Source organism: Macaca nemestrina, chromosome 3, assembly GCF_043159975.1.
Source record: "Macaca nemestrina isolate mMacNem1 chromosome 3, mMacNem.hap1, whole genome shotgun sequence".
NCBI lineage: Eukaryota > Metazoa > Chordata > Mammalia > Primates > Cercopithecidae > Macaca > Macaca nemestrina.
The window spans coordinates 189,425,420-189,445,765 of NC_092127.1; the positions used below are offsets into that span (position 1 = coordinate 189,425,420).

Sequence of the window (20,346 nt, forward strand, 5' to 3'; positions counted from 1 at the left end):
GACCCCTGATCTAGGACATCTGCCTGCAAATCCTAATTAGACATTCAGTGATTTTGTCTGTGAGCTTCCTGGTGGTCAAAGAGATGGAGACCTACTTAGTTAAAGCTACCACAGTGACCATGAGCCCAGTGGCCCAGGGGGTGTTTGAGACCCCAAGAATTTTCCTGCATAGGCTCTTGTAAAAGGCCACCCTGGGGTGATGGAAAGGACAGTATCCCCAGTTCCAGGAACATACAGGTAAGGATGGTTGGAAGCCAGTTTCATAAATGCCACTTCTTATAACACCCTCCCCTGAATCCAGAGCTTCCGAGCAGGAATTCCTCTTCTCTGATGGGCTTTGCCTGGCGTGTCCAAGGACCGGAGTTGGAATCGATCCCGGGAGAGGCTTCCCTGAGTGTTTCTCCTCTCAGCTGAGCCTAGAGGCCACCTCTGTCTGCCCCTTCTCCTGAGGAATTTGAGGCCTAGATTCAAATAAAATCTTGGCATGTGCCCAGAGATCTGCCAGGTTTTCCAAAGGAAGAGCTGGGCTCATTTAGCAGGAGACAGACATTGCTTGCTGCTGCAGAACATTCCAGAACTGGGGCATGTCTCTTTCCCTCGGTAGGCCTTGGTTTCCCCATCTGTGGGACTAGGGTTGGAGACTGCCCCACCCCAGCCCCCATCCATCCTCTCAGCTCTTATTTCCTGCTTCCTGATACCCCAGCTCTAATGCAGGGATTTCACAGTAAACACATTGAAACAATATAGCTTAACTTAAGCCACATCAACTCCTTTTTCCTTATTTAGTAATCTGTTTTATTTAAGAGTCATACATGCTATGTCCCAGAGGCCATCCAGGTTAAATCTCCCTGTAAGTGCCAGCAAACTCATCCAGCTAGTTAAGTGTGATGGGCCTCCTGCCATGGCCACCGATACTTGAGTTGGGTTTTCAGCTGAGAGGTACCTTGAAGAGGTAGTCTTATAGTTAGTTGCCTGTCCAAACCAGGGGCATTATTAATAATTATACTGGGATGACCAGGTCTAAACCATGCCTGTCTCAGGCAGCCTCATCACTTTCCTTTTTTTTTTTTTTTTTTTTTTGAGACTGAGTCTCGCTCTGTCGCCCAGACTGGAGTGCAGTGGCATGATCTCGGCTCACTGCAACCTCTGCCTCCTTTGTTCCAGCAGTTCTCCTACCTCAGCCTCCCAAGTAACTGCGATTACAGACACATGTCACTACGCCTGGCTAATTTTTGTACTTTTAGTAAGAGACAGGGTTTCACCATATTGGCCAGGCTGGTCTCGAACTCCTGACTTCAGGTGATCCACCCATCTCGGCTTCCCAAAGTGCTAGGATTACACGTGTGAGCCACCTCACCCGGCCTCACTTTACTTTTAAAGCTTTTAAAAGTCAAGAGTTTTCTGAGCAGCTTAATCTCCAAACAAGAAGGAGTTCCAAGATATGGAGCATGACTTCAGAGCCCAGACTTCCTAAGTCCCTGGAGGGCACCCACTTCAGCACTGTGCCCTCACTCTGCCTGGCCAATCACTTTTCCTTTACAGTGTGGCTTTTGAGTTCTTTGTGGTGCCCTCTCAGTGTGGACTTTTTCTTAGTCAGCCCCCCTTTCTCCTGATACAAGAAAGCTGGAGGTGAAGCAGGTGGACAGGGCGCATCATAGATCGTTTCCTTCTGCGGTGCCTGGTCCGTGATGGAAGCCGTGTTGTTGGCACACACAACGCCCTGTCCCTGTGCTGGTGGAATGACACATTCTTTGAGAGCTGGTGTGTCCCGCTTACCCTGCACCCCAGCATCTGCCCCAGCCCTGGCACAGTCGATCTTCCAAACAGAGTCCCTGATTGTCTTGTGTTAAATGGTCTAGGTGAGAGGATGGAAAATTACAAGCTGCGGAAAAAGCAAGAACTCAGCAACCCTTCGTCGGGCAGCAGGACGGCAGGTGGTGCTCACGAGACCTCCCAGGCGGTCCACCAGAGGTGAGGTCCCAACTGAGGTCCCATGTAGGGACGTCCTCTACCCCTTCACATGTCTGTCTGTGGCGCCGTCAGCAGGTGCCATCGTGTGCATTGCCCGTGGACTTGTGCGCTATCCGCCTCCCTCACCCACTGCCTCTGTCCTGGTCTCTGCCCTCCACGCAGCACCTGGAATGGCACCTGGCACAAATGAATGAGCAGGTCAAAGTGTGGTCGCAGCTTCATTCCAGGTTTAAGTGGCATTCGCAGCCCGGACACGTGCCTCCCTTCTCGTACGTGGGGCATTCTCAGAAGCAGACCTTGGCGAGGATTTGGGGGCAGGTTGTTTACCTGGGAGGTGACCCGCAGAAGCACAGTGAGAGGACAGGGAAGTAAGGAAGAGGTGGCTGCTTCTTGTAACTGTGACCATCACAATGAGTGCAAATGTAGCAGCCCAAGCCATGCAGACTTCCTATCCCGCAGTGCTGGAGGTCAGAAGGCAGGCTTGGCTCTCCTGGCTTCTCTGGGCCTCACAAGGCCTGAGGGAAGGGGCCAGCCGACCGGGCTGTTCTTAGGAGGCTCAGTAACAGCTGTCAGGAAACACGCTGCTGCAGGATTTGCACAGACTGAACTTGCCCTGACTTTCCAGGCTCCCAGCAAACTACGGTCCGGCAAGTCCTCAGATGTGGGGCGCAGAAGCATCACTCAGCTTTCCTGCTAAACTTGCAGGTTCTGGGCCCACACTTGGAGACTTGGGCTTAGAAAGTGTGAGGGGAGCCCAAGAATCTGAATTTTAGCCGCACCCTTCCCCACCAAGGGATTCTGATCGATGTGGTCCAAGGGCTTCACTTTGGCCCAGGTGATCCAAGAGAAGGAGCCTCAGCAGCCACCTGGGCCAACCTGCTTTATGGAAGAGGAAAAGGAAGCGCAGTGTTGGGAGAGGGGGTACATGAGGCCATCTGTGACTCACAACTTATATATGGCTGTTGACACCCTTTCCTCCCAGCCGCACCTCCTTGAATTCAGAGAGGCAGTTTCTTTTCTTTTTATTTTTTTTGAAGGAGTGCAAGTACAATTTTGGGACATAGCTATATTGAATAATGGTGAAGTCTGAGCCTTTTATTGTAACCACCACCCAAATAGTGTATGTTTTACCCATTAATTTCTCATCATCCACTCCCCTCCCATTGTCTCGCCACCCTTCTGAGTCTCTGTTGTCCATCCTTCCACTCTTTTTTTTTTTTTTTGAGATGGAGTCTTGCTCTATTGCCCAGACTGGAATGCAGTGGTGCGCTCTCAGCTCACTGCAACCTCCGCCTCCCAGGTTCAAGCAATTCTTTTGCCTCAGTCTCCCGAGTGGCTGAGATTACAGGTGCCCACCACCACACCTAGCTAATTTTTTTTTTTTTTTGCATTTTTAGTAGAGATGGGGTTTTGCTGTGTTGGCCAGGCTGGTCTCAAACTCCTGACCTCAGGTGATCCACTCGCCTTGGCCTCCCAGTGCTGGGATTACAGGTGTGAGCCACCATACCCGGCCATCACTCCACTTGCTACGTCCATGTGCACACATTATTGAGCTCCCACTCATAACTGAAAACATGAGATCTTTCTGTTTCTGAGTTGTTTCACTTAAGAAAATGGCCTCCAGTTCCATCCACGTTGCTGCAAAACACATGATTTCATTCTTTTTTACGGCTGAGTAGTATTCCATTACGTATATGGACCACATTTTCCTTATCCAGTCCTCCACTGATGGACACTTCAGTTGATTCCATATCTTTGCCATTGTGAATAATGCAGTAAACACACGAGAGCAGGTATCTTTCTGATATATTGATTTATTTTCCTTTGGGTAGATACCCAGTAGTGGGATTGCTGGATCAAATGGTCATTCTATTTTTAGTTCCCTGAGAAATCATGCTATTTTCCATACAGGCTGCACTGATGTACATTCCCACCAGTGGTGCTAAGTGTTCCCTTTTCTCCACATCCTCACCGTGTTATAGTTTGTCTTTTTAGCGATAGCCATTCTAACTGGGGTAAAATGATCTCTCCTTGTGGCTTTAATTTGCATTCCTCTGATGATGGGTGATGCTCAGCGATTTTTCACGTGCTTCTTGGCCATTTGTGTGTCTTTTTTTTTTTTTAAGAATGTCTGTTCATGTCCATAGGCACGGTTTCTAGTGGAACTCGGCCTCCTTGAAGGTGTGAGAGAGGCTGCACCCTGGAGCGCTGGCCTCAGCTGTGCCACATGAGTGATTTGTTTACTGTCCACCCCCCTTCCTGCCACTCAAACTAGAGCTCCATGAGGACAGGGACTGTGAGTCTCTGTTCACACCTGTGTCTCAGAACCCAGCACAGCACTTGACAGGCCAGAAATACTTTAATGTATGAATGAGTGCATGGATGGATGGAGGGAAGGAGGGAAGGAGGGAGGGGTGGAGGGATGGATGACGGGGTCTTGTAGGATGCACAGGAATTTGCTGGGCAAAAACACAGAGATGAAAGGTGTTACTGGCAGACAGAAGAGCATGAGGTAGAAGCAGGGTGGCATTTTCACACCTCCGGGCACTCCACACGCACAGCTGCCTGTCCATGCTAAAGGTGGCCCTGCCTTCAGGTCTGGAAATTTGAACCCTTTCAGAAAATCTGCCCTAAAAGATGGGAGGGAAGCAGGCAGGCAGGGAGTAATAATGGAAACAGGGTGGCTGGATTTGGATGTTCCTGTTTGCTGAGGAACTGAGGGCATCCAGAGAGGTGGGTGGGCCCTGGGGCTCAGGGACCTGGCCTCTGCTCCAGCTCTGTCCCCCTCTCTGAGAGTAACAGGGCTGCCTGCCATATTTGGGATTTCCCAGAGGCTGCATCCCAAGAAGCTTCTCATTTTACAAGGGAGGGGCCAGGGCAATTCTGAGATTTAAAATCAGGGATGGGTAGCGGGTAGGCCTCTGCTCCTTTTAGAAGAACGCCCCTCCCTGGGGGTAAGACTGTTTTCTCATGAGAAGATGCCACCTTCTGCTCAGCCACCTCACAGATGTGTGTCCTCAGGGAGGCCCCCACCTCTCTGGGCTTCTTCCCCCTGGCTATTCTACTCTGCTGCTGGTGTCATGAAGCTCCTCCAAAGATCACATGGAAACTGTGGGCAGGACTCTGTAAATTTCCATGTTGTAAAGGGCGTCCGCTTTGCTGGAGAGGCAGCCTGCCTGCGGGGACTGGAGCTGGAGCTACTGTGAATGGTGCCCCTGATGGCCAGGCCCCTCTTGGGGCTCCCAGGGGTCAGCGGCCTCCCTGCCTTCCTTGTCCCTCCTTCCCTCCCTCCCTTCTCCTTCCTTCCCTCCCTCCCTCTCTTCCTTCCTTCCTTCCTCCCTTCCTCCCTCCCTTCCTGCTTACCTGCCTCCCTGCCTGCCTGCCTTCCTCCCCGCAGGATGCTGTCCCAGCAGAAGAGGTTCCTGGCCCAGTTCCCGGTGCACCAGCAGATGCGTCTGCACGCCCAGCAACAGCAGGCAGGAGTCATGGACCTTCTGGAAGCCCAGCTGGAGACCCAGCTGCAGGTACAAGTTACAGAACTGGGCCTTCAAAAAGCAGTGGTTGACAGAGGAGCAGAACTAGCAAAAGCCAGCCTGTGACCATGGGTCAGCCATGGGGACTGTTGTGAGGGGACTCCTTGGTCCCTGCACTTCCCTGTCTGTGGCATCGTTGACCCGCCAAGTCTCAGCTGCTAAGGGTGCGTCAGCCTCACCTTGGGACCCTGAGCCCCTGGAGGGCAGGTGTGGCCTGTGTGGATCCCTCCAGTGGCTGCAGCACCCCAAGCAGGGCCAGGCCCTGAGCAGCTGGTCAGGCCTCATCTATGGACCTGACAGAGAATTGGGCAGTTCCCTGTGTGTGCATGGCCACCAGGAGGCTTCCGGTGTACTGGTGACCTCTGTGTCACTCAGGCAGTGTTGGCGGTAGCTAAAGTTTACACTTTATTTACAGCAAACAGGAAGCTCAGCTCTCATGATAGAAAGTGCATATTTCATCACAGAAAATCCCATCTGTGTGAGGTTCTACAGTGAGATGTAAGGTGAGAGTATAAAGTGTGGCTAAGCAAAGTGGCTGCCTTTAAAAAAATCAAATCTTCCAGAATGGAAGCATTTCGCAGAGTGTTGGCTCTTTCTGAGTGTTCTCCACTGGCGATGGCAATCGCAGAGTACAATGATAACAATCCAGCAGTGGTGCCGATAGGTACTTACTGAGGGTCTATGATAGACAGTCATGAGCTGAGAGCTTTACACACTTTCCAACAAAAGAGATGACTGCTACCGTCCCCATTACAGATGGACAAACTGAGGCACACACGGGTTAAGTTGCTATCCAGGGTCACACAGGTAATGCGTCATGGAACTCTGGTGTGTCTGTTTACACCACGGTGTTGGCAGTTAAGAGCCCAGCCGGTGGAGTCGGGCAGAAGCGGGTCCCATCCTATTCTGCTGCACCTGCTCCGGGCAGGTCACTGAGGCCCTCTGACCTCAGTGTACTCTGTCAACTGAAGACCGATGGCCGGTGTGAGTGAGGACCCACAGTTACGCAGCAGGAGCTGGTAGATGTCAGTGCGTCCTCCTGCTCCTCTCCTCTCTGGGATGTATCTTAGAAAATTCTCCTCCACGTTGGGGACATGGTGGCCAGCCTCGAGTGTCAGACTTCACCAAGGGGAGAGGGATTTAGAGAAGTCCGGAAGGCAGAGGGAGGTCCAGCTGAATGCTCCTCTCTGCTTGCATTTCAGGAAGCTGAACAGAACTTCATCTCCGAGCTGGCAGCCTTGGCCCGAGTGCCCCTCGCTGAAAGCAGACTGTTCCCCGCTAAGCGTGGGCTGCTGGGTGAGTCGCAGATGCTTGCGCTGCAGCGGGAAGCGCTCTGGGCTGAGAGATGTGGGTTCTAGTTCCACACTGGCTGCTCACTCGCTGTGTGGCTTTAGGCATTGTGCCTAGCCTCTCTGGGCTTTTGTGACCTTGTCTGTAAGTGAGCAGGCTTGGCTAGGCCACCCCGCAGGCCCGCTTGCTCTCTAGCATTGGATAATTCCAGTTCCTAGGTCTGGTGTTCACTGGCCATGTCTCCTTACTGACTCCATTTTTCCATCTGCCAAGTGGGGATAATAAGCCCTCCTCCCACCCCTGCCAGCGACAACTTCAGTGACATCACAGGATGTTTTAGCCTGGTAATGGGAGAGCGACTCAAAAGGCGGTATGAGAACACAGAGATCTGCTAAAACAAAAGCTATCACACTGGTGCTGCGTTTTCAGTTGCTTGCTGCTTCGTTAAGTCTTCCAGTCAGCTGAGTGGAGTGGAAACCCAGTGGGAGCCTAGCAGACTGCAGCTCAAGCCACGGCTCTGCCACTTACTGGCTTGTGCAGGCTTGGGAGAGTACGTCACCTTCCCGGGCCTCAGTTTCCTCATTAGTTGAGTGGCTGTAATAGCATAAGGTACCAAGCACACATTTGGCCCACACAACATGCTCAAAAACGTCAGGCTGGGTTGGCGTGAGGTTGCAAGAAGTTGTCACTTGTCTAAAGTCGCAGAGCCATGCCTGAGTTCATCTGTCCTCTACAGAAAAGCCCCTAAGGACTAAAAAGAAGAAGCCCCTGCCCCGGGAAAGAGGGGACCTGGGGGTGCCCAACGATGAGGACCTCGCCTCCGGGGACCACACCTCAGGCTCACTCAGGTACGACTGGGCCTCGGGCCTATTGCCTGTGGCTGGGTTTGGTAAATGCACTCAGCTGCTATGTGTCAAAAGTCTGGGCAGGAAAATCAGTCCCCTCAGAGGCATTAAATGTGAAGCTTCAAGAAATGATGGATGTGAATGCAATTTGTGGGCAGTAAGCCATGATGATAGCAGGGGTGCCACATGGCTGATACTCTTCCTGTTTGTGTCTCATTTGGCCAGATGAGCCCTGACCTACCTCCATGCCCCATTGGCATCCAGCCTGAAGTGTTGGGCAGTCCCCTGTTTGACCAGGGCTGGCTGTGGTCATGGCACTTGCATGACCTCCTACCCAAGAGAGGGAAACAGGGATTCTATTTGTTTCTTAATGACCCATGTCAAAGTGAAAATTGTTTTGATCACCTTTGGCTGCATTTTCATTTAATCCGATTGGGTAAGTTATGGCATCAGGATGGGCATGGAGTCAGCATCCTGACTGGCTGCCTTTCTTTCCTGTTTTCAGCAGCAAAAGGCTGAGTCAGCAAGAAAGTGAAGCTGGGGACAGTGAGAACTCAAAGAAGATGCTAAAGAGAAGAAGCAACTTGTAGTTTAAGACCAGACAGCGGGACAGGACCCAAAGCCCTGGGTCTGGGTGTGAACTCCGCCTTCCCTCCCACAGCGCCTACAGGTGGCGAGGAGGGAGAGGACAGTGGCATCTCTACATCACAGGCTCCTCTGAGAGGGATGGAGAAAGACTAGAAATGTGCCCTAAAAGCATAAATGAGTATGGTGGGTGCTGTCACCTGAGAAAACTAGGCATTCCCATGTTGGAAACACGTCTGTGTGAGTTTGCATCTCATTTGGCTTGGAGCGGTGGCTTGATGCCTCATGGATCCTTCTCCCCCAGGAGGGATGTCTTGAGGGGTCCGAGTCTCAGGCCAAGGACCCCTGATGCAGACCCTGCAATCCCTGGGCTGGAGGCCTGTCCTGGCCCACCTGGAGCTGAGGACACACAGATACATAATGACACCTGCAGAAATGTATTCTCTGAGGACACTTAGAATATGAGGAAGAGGGTGTGGCCCCACCCTCGCTTCACCTGTGGGGTGGCTTCTTCCAGACAGCAGACCCCCTCCCCCTGCAGAGAGATGTCATGGGGGTGCCTGCTCTCCCGGATAGATGCTGAGAGCATCCAGAAGCTTCCAGACCAGCTCCTTGTCCACCACAGCCAGGAGAGGCCTTTCCCACCTGGAGAGAAGCGAAGCTTCCAGACCAGCCCCTCACACCACAGCCAGGAGGGACCTTTCCCACCTGGAGAGAAGCTTCCAGACCAGCCCCTCACACCACAGCCAGGAGGGACCTTTCCCACCTGGAGAGAAGCTTCCAGACAAACCCCTCACACCACAGCCAGGAGAGGCCTTTCCCACTTGGAGAGAAACTTCCAGACCAGCCCATCTCACCACAGCCAGGAGAGGCCTTTCCCACTTGGAGAGAAACTTCCAGACCAGCCCATCTCACCACAGCCAGGAGAGGCCTTTCCCACCTGGAGAGAAGCTTCCAGACCAGCCCATCTCACCACAGCCAGGAGAGGCCTTTCCCACCCTGAGAGAAACTTCCAGACCAGCCCCTCATACACTACAACCAGGAGGGGACTTTCCCACCCTGAGAGAAGCTTCCAGACAAGCCTCTTGTCCACCACAGCCAGGAGAGGCCTTTCCCACTTGGAGAGAAACTTCCAGACCAGCCCCTCTCACCACAGCCAGGAGAGGCCTTTCCCACTTGGAGAGAAACTTCCAGACCAGCCCATCTCACCACAGCCAGGAGAGGCCTTTCCCACCTGGAGGGAAAATTGTTCCTTTCGTGGAGGTTAGGGACCGTCACCCTCAGCACTGTGAACATTTCGGGCGAGATCATTCTTCAGGGGAAGGAGCTGCCCGGAGCATCACAGGATGTTCCAGTGCCCCGGCCTCTGCCCACCAGATGCCAGCACTCCCACCAGTCGTGGCAACCAAGAATGTCGCCAGACACTGCCCTGTGTCCCCAGGGTATCACCCACTGCGCTGAGTCAAAGGGTGCCTGCCCTTGTCAAATCCAGGACATAGGCGTGGACATGTCCACAAATCCCCAGAACCTAGTGAGCCCTCTGGCTCTGGGAGCCTCTCTCAGGGATTTGCTGGGCCATTTGTGACTTCTCATTTCTTAAAACCTGAAATAGACTCTCTTAGTCAGGAACGAGTGACTCTTTCCCAGAAGTGGCCAAAACTTAATATCAGCGTGCTTTCTTCAATTTCCTCACCCATCAGCCAGTGGGCTCTCCAAAGTTAACCGACAGCTCCCTCTTGTGGTTCACTAAAGTATTTCATTATTCCATGGAGTTGTGCAAAGCTGTGGCTTCCTCGGTGCAATATTCTCAGAACCTGCTTTGCATAGAAATCCCTTTTTTTTTTTTTTTTTTTTTTTTTGAGACAGAGTCTTGCTCTGTCGCCCAGGCCGGAGTGCAATGGCACGATCTCGGCTCACTGCAAGCCCCGCCTCCTGAGTTCAAGCGATTCTCCTGCCTCAGCCTCCCCAGTAGCTGGGACTACAGGCATGTGACACCACACCTGGCTAAATGATTTTGTATTTTATTTTAGTAGAGACGGGGTTTCGCCATACCGGCCAGGCTGCTCTCGAACTCCTGACCTCGATCACGGGACCCCTCTCCTCTAAGAAGGCTCCTGGCTGTCTCCCCGCCACCAAGCTTGCGGCCAGACTCCCTGGCTGTTGCATGGAGCATTTTGCTTCCGGGGTGGCTTCCTCAGCCAAAGGGAATGTGTCATTTGCTGCTCGACCCTGCCCCACCCTTGCCGCCCAGCTGTTGTGCTGGGCACAGTCTGGGGCACAGGCCTCCATGATGAAGACACATGGGCTGTCGGTGCTTTCATCCGTCACAAACTGGCACCTGTACCTGCCAACGGGAGCATGATGGGGACTTCCACGCTGGAATTGCTCCCTGATTAAAATGAGATATGGCTATCTGGAAGACACTGCATGCCAGCCAGTGTACCTGGGCACAGACTCGGGGCCACCCTGGAGCTGATGAAGGCTTGAAGGATGGAAGGGCTGAGCCACACGAAGGCAACACTCAGGGCCAGGGGAGAGAGAAGAGGATCAGCAGTGCGGCCCCAGGATGCCTCTCAGGTGCCCTGCCTCCACTTTGGTTACTATCCCCAGTTCTTATTATGGGCTGTGGGCTGTTATGGTGATGGACGGATGTGAATTTGGAAGGGGACCATGAGAGATGATGTATTATGATGAATTCATGAATTAATTCTTTGGTGAAAATAGCACCCTCTGGCCTGAGACCCCAGGATGAAGCCAGTGCGGTTCTTTGTACCCTCCCAGGGTGAGTGCACTCTCCCAGGACCCTCCCGGCCAGCCAGGGGTCACGTTCTGCACAGCGTTCCTCCTGAGGCCCTGGCCAGGGCGGTGCTGATCTTGCTGCCTCTCCTGCTCCTGCCGTCTGCCCATCACATGTTCTCCAACACAAATCTGCCTGGCCTTATGGGCGGCATTCCCTGGCTCTTAGGAGAAAAAGCCAGATCTTTACCATGGACCATGAGGCCCAGAGAGGTCTAGGCTGAGCCCACCCCTGTGGCCCAGCAGACGCCCTTCCCCTTCACACCCGGCCCCTGTCTCCTCTCATGGCCTCACGTGGGCCACACCCCTTCCCCGCACTGGGCCTTTGCTCGTGATGTGCATTCTGTCTGGAAGACCCCTGCGCCCTCCCCAGCCCTCTGCCCAGTGGCTCCTAGCCACTCCTCACATGGAGGCAGGACTCACATCTCCAGAGATCCCCCTCTACCCCAACCCTGAACAAGGTCAGGGCCCCCCTTAGACTCTAGGTCCTGTGTGCTTTTGCTGCTGGGATCGGGGTTGGGGCGAGATAAATAACCTTCCTCTATTTCTTGTCCAAGTTCAGAACTATACACAGAGGTGTACAGTGAGACCCACGTAAACAATCCCACGAAACCCAACTCAACCGGCCCTTACCCAGATCCTCCACATGTCCCAGGCCTCCCTAGTGTCACCTGACATGCAGTGGCATCAGCGGGAAAGGGAACAGTGGTCTTAAGGATTGCAGCTAAAAGATCTGACTGTGGCATTGTAAGCTATAAGGAATGTGTTGGTGAACCTGTAGCTAAGGCCAATCCCGGGCCTTGGTGGGGTCTGTGCACGGGTGTCAGAAGTGTGAGTTCCATTAGCTTTACAGTGAATCAGCTGTGGGGCACAGAGGGCAAGCTTTTCCTCCACCCTGTGAAGGCTCCTTGAGAAAGAACTGACCAAGGCAGACCAATAGGAAAAAGAAAAGCATTCCAATGTCATGTGCGTGGCAGGGGGAATTGCAGGAGAGTGACGGCCCCACAAACCAGTGAGGTCCAGGTGCTTCCACACCCCTCCTCATAGGGAGTCGGGAAATGGGGGAAATGTGACTGTTTAGAGGGTAAAACATGATTTATAGGGGGAACGAATTGATCCAGAGGCAGGCACTGTCTTGGGAGTAATCCTTTCCAGACTGGCCAATCAGGTATTTCTCCTCCTCCCCAAAGAAGATTAAAAGAGAGAGAGGGAGAGGGGCTGGGGAAGTCCCCTGTGCTCTCCCCCAGACAGTGGAAGCCCCTCCCTCTATGGAGACCAGAAGAGTGGGAGAGGGGATTCTCTATTCTCCCCTAAATGTTTCCTCTATAGCCCTTAACAGAGTGTGCAATTTGGTGCTTTGAGGAATCATTTGATTTGCACCTGACATCCCCCCTGGAATGTACACCATTGACCGGCCACATGCCACCTGGTGTATAACAGGCATTCATGGTCACCTGGTGGAAGGGAGGGAGGGAGGCCTGGGAATATTCCTTTCCTCCCGTGGCATATGGATTGGAAGGAAGGGAGGGAGGAAGGCTGAGTATATACTTTCCTCCTGTGGTGTATGGATTGGAAGGGAAGGAGGGAGGGAGGGAGGCTGGGAATAAGTTCTCCCCGTGGCATATGGATTTGGCTGTGTGTCAGCATTACCCAGGGGCTCATTAAAAACATTCTTAGCCCCATCCCAGAGATCCTGACTCAGCAGATTGGACAATCTATTTTTTCCCCACTGGGCTCCCGCTGATGGGCTTGGTCCATTTCTTGATGCACCTCCTGCCCTCCAGCATGGCCTGCAATGCAGCCACCGGACTTGGTCTGAGGTCAGCTCTTCATCCGCCTTGTTCTGGCTGTGGTGGCTATGAACATGTACCTCTTGGGTCCTCAACAGCAAGGAGCAAAAACAACCAACATCCTGGGGATTTCCTGCCATGCTCGGAAATCCTTCCCTGTGTGAGCGTGGAGGTCACACTTCCTGCAGGGTGCTCCCAGTGCCTGCATGAGGCAGGGATATGGAGGCCTCCTGAGTCCGCATGACAGGGCTCCTCCAGAGGACAGCCTGGGCTCCAGGACCTCTTGCTCTACCTGCTGAGACTTAGAACTGTGCAGCCCCAGAGTCTTGCTTCCCTCCCTCCTTTCTTCACTCTCTTCCCTCCCTCCCTCCCTTCTTCCCTCTCTTCACTCACTCCCCTCCCTCCGTTCTTTCCTTTCCTCCTCTGTCCTTCTTTCCTCCGTCCCTCCCTTCTTGCCCTGTCTCCCCTCCTTCCCTCCCTTCCCTTCTTCCCTCTGTCCCCTCCCTCTCTCCCTCCATCATGGGGCTCCCAGCTGCATCACAATCTGTAGACTCTGCCTCCTCTGGCTCCCTCCTCATTTCCCCTCACAGGTATTTCCCCTAATACACATCTCACCCACATCTAATCCTGGCTCAGTGTCTGCGTCTCAGAGGACCTGGACTAAGGCACTTGCCGTCTCAGGCTTAGGGACCCTTCAACCTCCTGAGAACTCTGGGCCCAGGCAATCCTAGAGAACTGGCTCCTGTCCATGTTCTCCTTTCTCTGGAAACTGCTTAGACACCTCCTTCATGCTCTGAGCAGAGGCAGGACAGGTCAGGAGAAGGAATAGGGTGAGACCCCAGCCTGAAGGTCACAGGGACACCTGGTCCAGGAGAAATCCCCTGCAGCAGGCATTTGCTCACATGGCTACAGGTGAACGCTGGGATACGGAGTGTTCTTTTTTGCTACGAAACTAGAGTCATGGAGGTCCTGGTCAACATTCTTCCTTCCAAATACAATGGCCTGGATGGCGGAGGGCAGTGGCTACAGAGGCTTCCTGCTTCGTGTTGGGGGTCTTGTCCATTGCAAACTGGCACCAGCCGGGACCCCAGGCTACCCACGTGGTGTTTGGCTCCTGTCTGATAGTGAAAGGCTTTGAAGACCACATCCAGGCATAATGGATAGCCAGGCTGCCTGAGTGGTTTGATAGATCTCCCAGAAAACTCCCAGATGGACCCTGGACACCTGGCACAGCCATGCCACAGCTTTCCTCCTCCTGGGAACAGGCTACCAGTGAGAGGCTTTAACTCTGAAGCCAGGTGCACCAGGGCCCTGGGATCCTTTCCTCTAAAATCTCTGCAGGTCTGAGCTAAGAGAAAAATAGAAACCTCAAGTTGCTAAGAGCCCCTTTTGCTTAGGAAACTTCCTGCTTTTTCACTTCATAAATGGACTTGATTGGAATGAACGTTTAGGCAAATAACATTGTCAATGGGCATCATCAAGGCCACATTCTGCCTTGGAAAGAGTAACACAGAGGAGGGTTACGTGCTTTTGTCAGAAGAGTAGCTCTGTTGAGTCTATAGAGATTTGGCCACAGGCTAAGGGTAGCACCTTCTCTTGTCCACTGTTTACAATCAAGGTGGTCAAACCAACCCTGGGGGCTAGAACATGGTAGACCCTGCTGGTGACATCTGAAAATGGTTTGGCTTTACGTAGATGAGGGAAGAGTATGTGCAAAGACCTTGCCCATTCTGTCTCACTTTTAAGAGTCAATATGCAATCTGGAGGCAAAGATAGACAAACCAACTGATATGGTTTGGCTGTGTCCCCACCCAAATCTCATCTTGAATTGTAGCTCCCATAATTCCATGAAGTGGGAGGGACCTAGTGGGAGATAACTGAATCATGGGGGCAGTTTCCCCGCATACTGTTCTTGTGGTAGTGAATACGTCTCAAGAGATCTGATGGTTTATAAGGGAAAACCCTTTTCACTTGGTTCTCATTATCTCTCTTGCCTGCCATCATGTAAGATGTGCCTTCTGCCATGATTGTGAGGCCTCTCCAGCCACATGGAACTGTGAGTCCATTAAACCTCTTTTTCTTTATAAATTACCCAGTCTTGGGTATGTCTTTATCAGCAGAGTGAGAACGGACTAATACACCAACAAATGCAGAGGGGCCAGAACCAGCCCCTCTTGGGACATCAGAGCCAACGGTTAAGTGCTCTGGATCCAAGCCCATTTACTTCATGTTGATAGGTTGAAATTGGCCATGGCGAGAGACTTACGTTGAAACTTAATACCCAATGTGGCAGTACTGAAAGGTGTGCCCTGCTAGAGGTGATTGGGTCATGAGGGCTCTCCCTTCATGAATGGATTAATTCATTCATAGATTAGTGTATTAATGAGTCAACGGATTAATGGGTTATCATGGGAGTGGGACCAGCAGCTTTATAAGAAGACGAAGCGAGACTTGAACCAATACACTCAGCCCCCTCACCATATGATGCCCTGCACTGCCTTAGGACTCTGCAGAGTCCCCACTAGCAAGAAGGCTCTCACCAAATGCACCACCACCACCCCAACCTTGAACTTCTCAGTCTCAAAGTCTGTAAGAAACAAATTCCTTTTCTTTATAAACTACCCCATCTCAGGTATTCAGTTACAGTGATGCAAAATGGACTAAGACAGAAAATTGGTACCAGAAGTGGGGTTCACAGAACCTAACTAACACTACAAACAAGGGCTTTCTACCCCACCCACCTTCACCCATTGTTCAACATTGATTTGGCAGCACACTTCTGGACCACTGAATCAGAAAGATCCACACAGATATAATCACCTGACTTACAACAAAGGCCCCACTGCATCTTAATGGGGGAAAGAATAGTCTTCGCAATAAATGGTGTTGGGTCAATGGGAGATGATATGGGAGATGGAGAACCTTCAGTCCTACCTTATATTGTACATAAAGATTATTGAGAGATGGCTCATAGACCTAAATGTGAAAAATAAAACTTATAGAAAAAACCTAGAAGACTACTGTGGTAGGCAGAATAATCCTCGCCATCCCTGCCACCAAGATGACCACATCCTAGTCCCTGGGCCTGTGAGTATGTTATGTGACATGGCTAAAAGAATTGGGGTGCAGATGAATGAATGAGAATAAATAGCCTTCCTCTAAAACTTTCTGAGAAACTCTCTCTCCCTCCTTCCAAGATCTCAAGAGGTAAAAGGAAGTCACATGCCTTAAAAGGAGTGTTGCAGCTTAGTCGCCAAGAACTAAGGATTATCTGAGCCACCAGGTCTCCTATCCCCGGTAACTGTGCCTCTTGGAGGTGCTGGGGAACCTGAAGTTCGACATGGGCTCCAGATTATGCTGGCTGGACAGTGGTTCCCATGACCTGGGAGTCAGGCAAGCACCCCATCAGAGTCTGTCTTAGAGAAGGTGCTAGGGCTGCTTCTGCTTCCACTTCCACCCTGACAGGACTGAGGAGGTGAGGCCCAGAGAGCAGACTGGATAACTTCATCCTGCTAACTTTACTCTTCTGGAAGTTTCCCTTTATTAGTCCAAATGGGCCAAAGCTGAACATCAAAAATCCTTACCATCCATTCTTGGTCTTTCCATCCAAAAATCCTTACCATCCATTCTTGGTCTTTCCATCCAAAAATCCTTACCATCCATTCTTGGTCTTTCTCAGTAGTTAGTTAACCTTGTTTCAAGGAAGTCTATAACTGACCCTGAGCCAGCACTTCTTTAAACCTTAATGAAGGTATCCACACGAAGCTGAGGAGTAGGGGAGGAGAAGGACACATGAAAAGCACTGAGTTGATATGGGAGCAGACCATCCAAAGCCATCTGCCTCAAATGTCCTTGGAGCTCAGTAATTAGGAGCAAGGAGCTTTGGACTAGGGCCCAAAGTGCCTGGGTCCTAGATTCAAATCCTGGTCCCATCACTTCCTAAGTGTGTGATCCTAGACAAGTTATTGATCTCGCTCTGACTCAGTTTCCTCATTTGTACAATGGGGATTATAATCCCTACCTCATAGAGCACCTGGCATATAGCAAGCACTACACAGATATTAACCCATGTATTTATCATTTCCGCCAACTTCATCACCATCACCAACACCACCATCATCATCATCACCATCATCACCACTATTGTCACCATCATCACCATCACTGTCATCACTATTATCACCATTACCACCATCATTACTGTCACCACCATCATTGTCATCACTATTACTAATAGCTAATGGAAGCAAGCAACTTTGCCTGGTGTTTTGCCCCTCCTTTATTGTATCTCTAGCTCATGGAAATGGAGGGAATAAATGTGAAGTTTAGGAGACTGAAGTTTCCAGTCTGAGGCTGATCCATACAATATAAGAAGAAAGAGAGCCAGTAAAGGCCAAACAGAATGGAACAGATGCAAGAGTTGAGCCTATTTTGTGGAAGCCCGCCCATCAGCCATCTTCCCTCTCTTCTCCTCCTTGGGTCTCAGGAACTCAGCTTTCAGAAGTCATGAACTAAACCTCTCCTCCCACCCCCACATCCACCAGTCTGTAAGAGTGAGTCCTCAGGAAGCAGCCGCCACCATTCATTACCATGTGGGGGGACTGCCAAGTATTTGTACACAATCCAGATACTACCACTGAAATCAAAGTGCCCCAGTCAGGTCAGTGGGCAGTTCATTTTCTTTATTTTTTCACAAGCTTTGAATTCAGAAATAAGAGCCACAACAAGTTGGTTGTTAAGTAAAAATGGGAGTGATTACAAAGGAAAACTTTGTACAAAACTTTAAAAATCTGACTGCCCCATCAACTGCCTCGGAGGGACCAGGACTCAGGCCACCCAGGGGCAGCCATCACCCCTCCATTGTCAGCCCCGAATGGGGATGGGGAGACCTCTTTCTGAGTGTGAACCTGGCTCGGCCTGAAGCCTAGAGCTGGCTTGAAGAACACACACAGACCAGAAGACAGCACGGTGAGTTACAAGTGCCACGGAGACCAGGGTTTCTGACACAGGATGTGGAGGATGCTTCTTTGCAACCTAGTGCAAGGCTTCCCCTGCCATTCCGAGAATTCACGGATCTCACGGGTGGGGGTGGGGCGAGCTTCTTTCTAGTGTGGACCAGAGGTGGGGGCAATGAGTAAACATCTTCACTGCAAGAGGTTTGGGACTGTCTCTCAGGGCTTGAGGTCTCGGCATCGTGTCTCAGTCAGTCCTTGGCGATGTCCCCTCAGACGCACTCACAGACTTGCATACGTAATTTAGTAACATGCATCAACTATCCTAGAACATCTACAGGGTGCAAAGGAACCACCACTCAGAGAATCATGGAGCCAGTGGAGTTAGAAGTGGAAGGGACAGAACAAGACAATGCTAAAACCTGTGGTTCACTAGGAAGGGGGAATGAAAACACCATGCTCCGAGGTGGATTCAGCATGAACACAACTGTGGGGCAAGGAATTTCCAAGCAAACACACCACACTAGTACCACTTCTTCCTAAACAGAAAAGGGAAAGAGCATCCTTCGACTTCCCCCTCCCTCCATCAGCACCAACTAAAACTGTGGGTTTCAAATACACTGACAGGAAAAGGGATGGACATGATTCCCAGAATCCTTCACGCTAGCTCCTCTGCGCATCCGCGTTCAACCGAGGCTGGTGATATTGGAGCGGCCACCAGGGGGCGCCACGATGCGGTGGCCGGTGCGCCTGGGATTGTTGTCATCTATCTGGGCACCTGAAAGAGAGCGCCAGTCGCTGCTGGATGGGATCGGTTAACATCAGCTCCACGCTGTTCCTGGAGGCCATGTACTCTGCCATGCCCCGCACCTTAGCAGAAGCCATGACCCCTCCCCGTCTTCAGGTGTTCTCCACTGGACCGACCTTCATTCAGGGCTCAGTCCAGGACCAGTCATGGGAAGCCCCCCTGGCCTCTGCAGAGTCCACTGCTCCCTCTTCTGTGCCCCTCAGTCCTTGGGCTCTCCCTCCTTCAGCCCTGACCACCTTGTGTTGTTCTTGTCAAAGTCCCCAGTAAAATCTGACATTGCTGAGACAGGTGATCAAACAAGTTACTGAGTGCCTACTGTGTGCAGGCACACATTTGGTGCTTTAACATGTTACTGCATTTAGGGCACACAATCATACTATGAAGGGGGTGTTTGTACTCCCATCTTACGGGTGAGCAATTTGAGGCTCAGGCCACGTGTCCTGCGGGACACAGGTGTTGGGTGGGGAAGCCAGGATTAAAGCCCAAACTGGTTGGTTTTCAAAGCCCGTGCTCTTAGGCACAGTGTCCCACACTCCAAAGGTATTTTACATATGGTGTGTGTGCACATTTGCATATGCATGTGCATATGTGTGTGCACGTGCACGTGAACTATGCAAGCTGGATTTACTTCCCTCGGCAATAGGTGGATCTGGAGGGGCGTGCGGTGTGCAGAGGTTCTTAATTTTAAACTTTCAAAACCAACCATTCATTCTAATTTTACGTATTCTCTTGCATAAAGATGTAAAATTCTAGCAGCAAACCCAGTGCCTGGAGCTCAACAAACATTCTATTAAATGAGTAAATCATGAAAGATGGATAATGCTGAAAGGTGGGAAGTATAGAGTTCTAATCGGGGAGGGGATGTTCAGCTGGTGGAACCAAGGAAAAGCAAAAAGATAAAAGCAAAGAAGCTGTAAGTCTGCCTTTCTTCATGGTCTAGAACACAGCCTTCCTGCACAAATAACTCACAATCTTCCTGCATGCAACTTACCACCAGACCCTTGGCTAACAGAAAAACGTAAGTTAGCTCACTGCATCCACAGCATTATCAGTACTGCACAAAGCCCTCTTCAGTACATAGCACAAGCACCATCCTATACAATCTCCAGCAAGCCTTTGTTTCCTTGCAGTCAGCTCCTTTCTCGCTGACCTACCCACTGCACCCTTTCATACTTTTTCTAATAAATCTGACTTTCTTTACCTACAACGGTCTTGGTGAATTCTTTTTACTAGCTGCAGAACACTGGCCCCACATAGTTGCCACCTGCAACAGGAAGGAGACTCAAGTTTTAGTGATGTCTTGAATTTAGTAATTCCTTGAATTACTAGTAATTTAGTAATGCCTTGAATTTGGGCAATTTGGAGTAAGACACCACCCAACTCCCTTGGCCTCATTTTCTTTTCAGCACAATTAGAACAGTAGACTAGACAAGCCCATTCCAACTCTGACATTGTATGATTTGTCTATGTAAGCCACTAAGAATTTGGTTCAGAGTACTGACTTTTCTTTTCTCCCACTGTTTCACTGGTAGACAGTATATGTCTTCTTGCAATACGAGAATCCCCTAAAGGCCTGGAATCAGGCCTAGCACTTAGTACCTTTTTCCTTATAATCATCTGTACCTTGCTGGTTACGTGTCTGTACTTTGAAAATACCTGCTGGAAACCTCGTATTGAAATTTGACCCCAAAGTTGGAGGTGGGGGCTAATGGGAGGTGCTTGGGTCATGAAGGACAGATCACTCACGAATGGCTTGGTGTCAGCCTCATAGTAATG

The 20,346-nt window shown here is 51.1% G+C and overlaps 2 protein-coding genes across 10 annotated transcripts in view; one reads left to right on the plus strand and one right to left on the minus strand.

Moving 5' to 3' along the window:
* Nucleotides 1–19,770, plus strand: part of LOC105483919 (EvC ciliary complex subunit 1) — a 102,076-nt gene extending 82,306 nt beyond the window's left edge. For 4 of the 6 annotated variants that reach the window (XM_011745010.3, XM_011745013.3, XM_071093898.1 and 1 more), the window contains 5 exons: nucleotides 1,860–1,971; nucleotides 5,369–5,495; nucleotides 6,707–6,800; nucleotides 7,531–7,642; nucleotides 8,145–19,770. In XM_011745010.3, the coding sequence (XP_011743312.2) occupies nucleotides 1,860–1,971; nucleotides 5,369–5,495; nucleotides 6,707–6,800; nucleotides 7,531–7,642; nucleotides 8,145–8,229 (530 nt within the window). In that variant the 3' untranslated portion in view covers nucleotides 8,230–19,770. Of the gene's footprint in view, nucleotides 1–1,859; nucleotides 1,972–5,368; nucleotides 5,496–6,706; nucleotides 6,801–7,005; nucleotides 7,505–7,530; nucleotides 7,643–8,144 lie in introns of those variants that run through there. The other 2 variants (XM_071093897.1, XM_011745012.3) reach the window with 2 other exon arrangements.
* Nucleotides 17,472–20,346, minus strand: part of LOC105483917 (collapsin response mediator protein 1) — a 71,864-nt gene continuing 68,989 nt past the window's right edge. For all 4 annotated transcript variants that reach the window (XM_011745006.3, XM_011745009.2, XM_071093899.1 and 1 more), the window contains exon 14: nucleotides 17,472–18,540. In XM_011745006.3, the coding sequence (XP_011743308.1) occupies nucleotides 18,449–18,540 (92 nt within the window). In that variant the 3' untranslated portion in view covers nucleotides 17,472–18,448. The remainder of the gene's footprint in view (nucleotides 18,541–20,346) is intronic.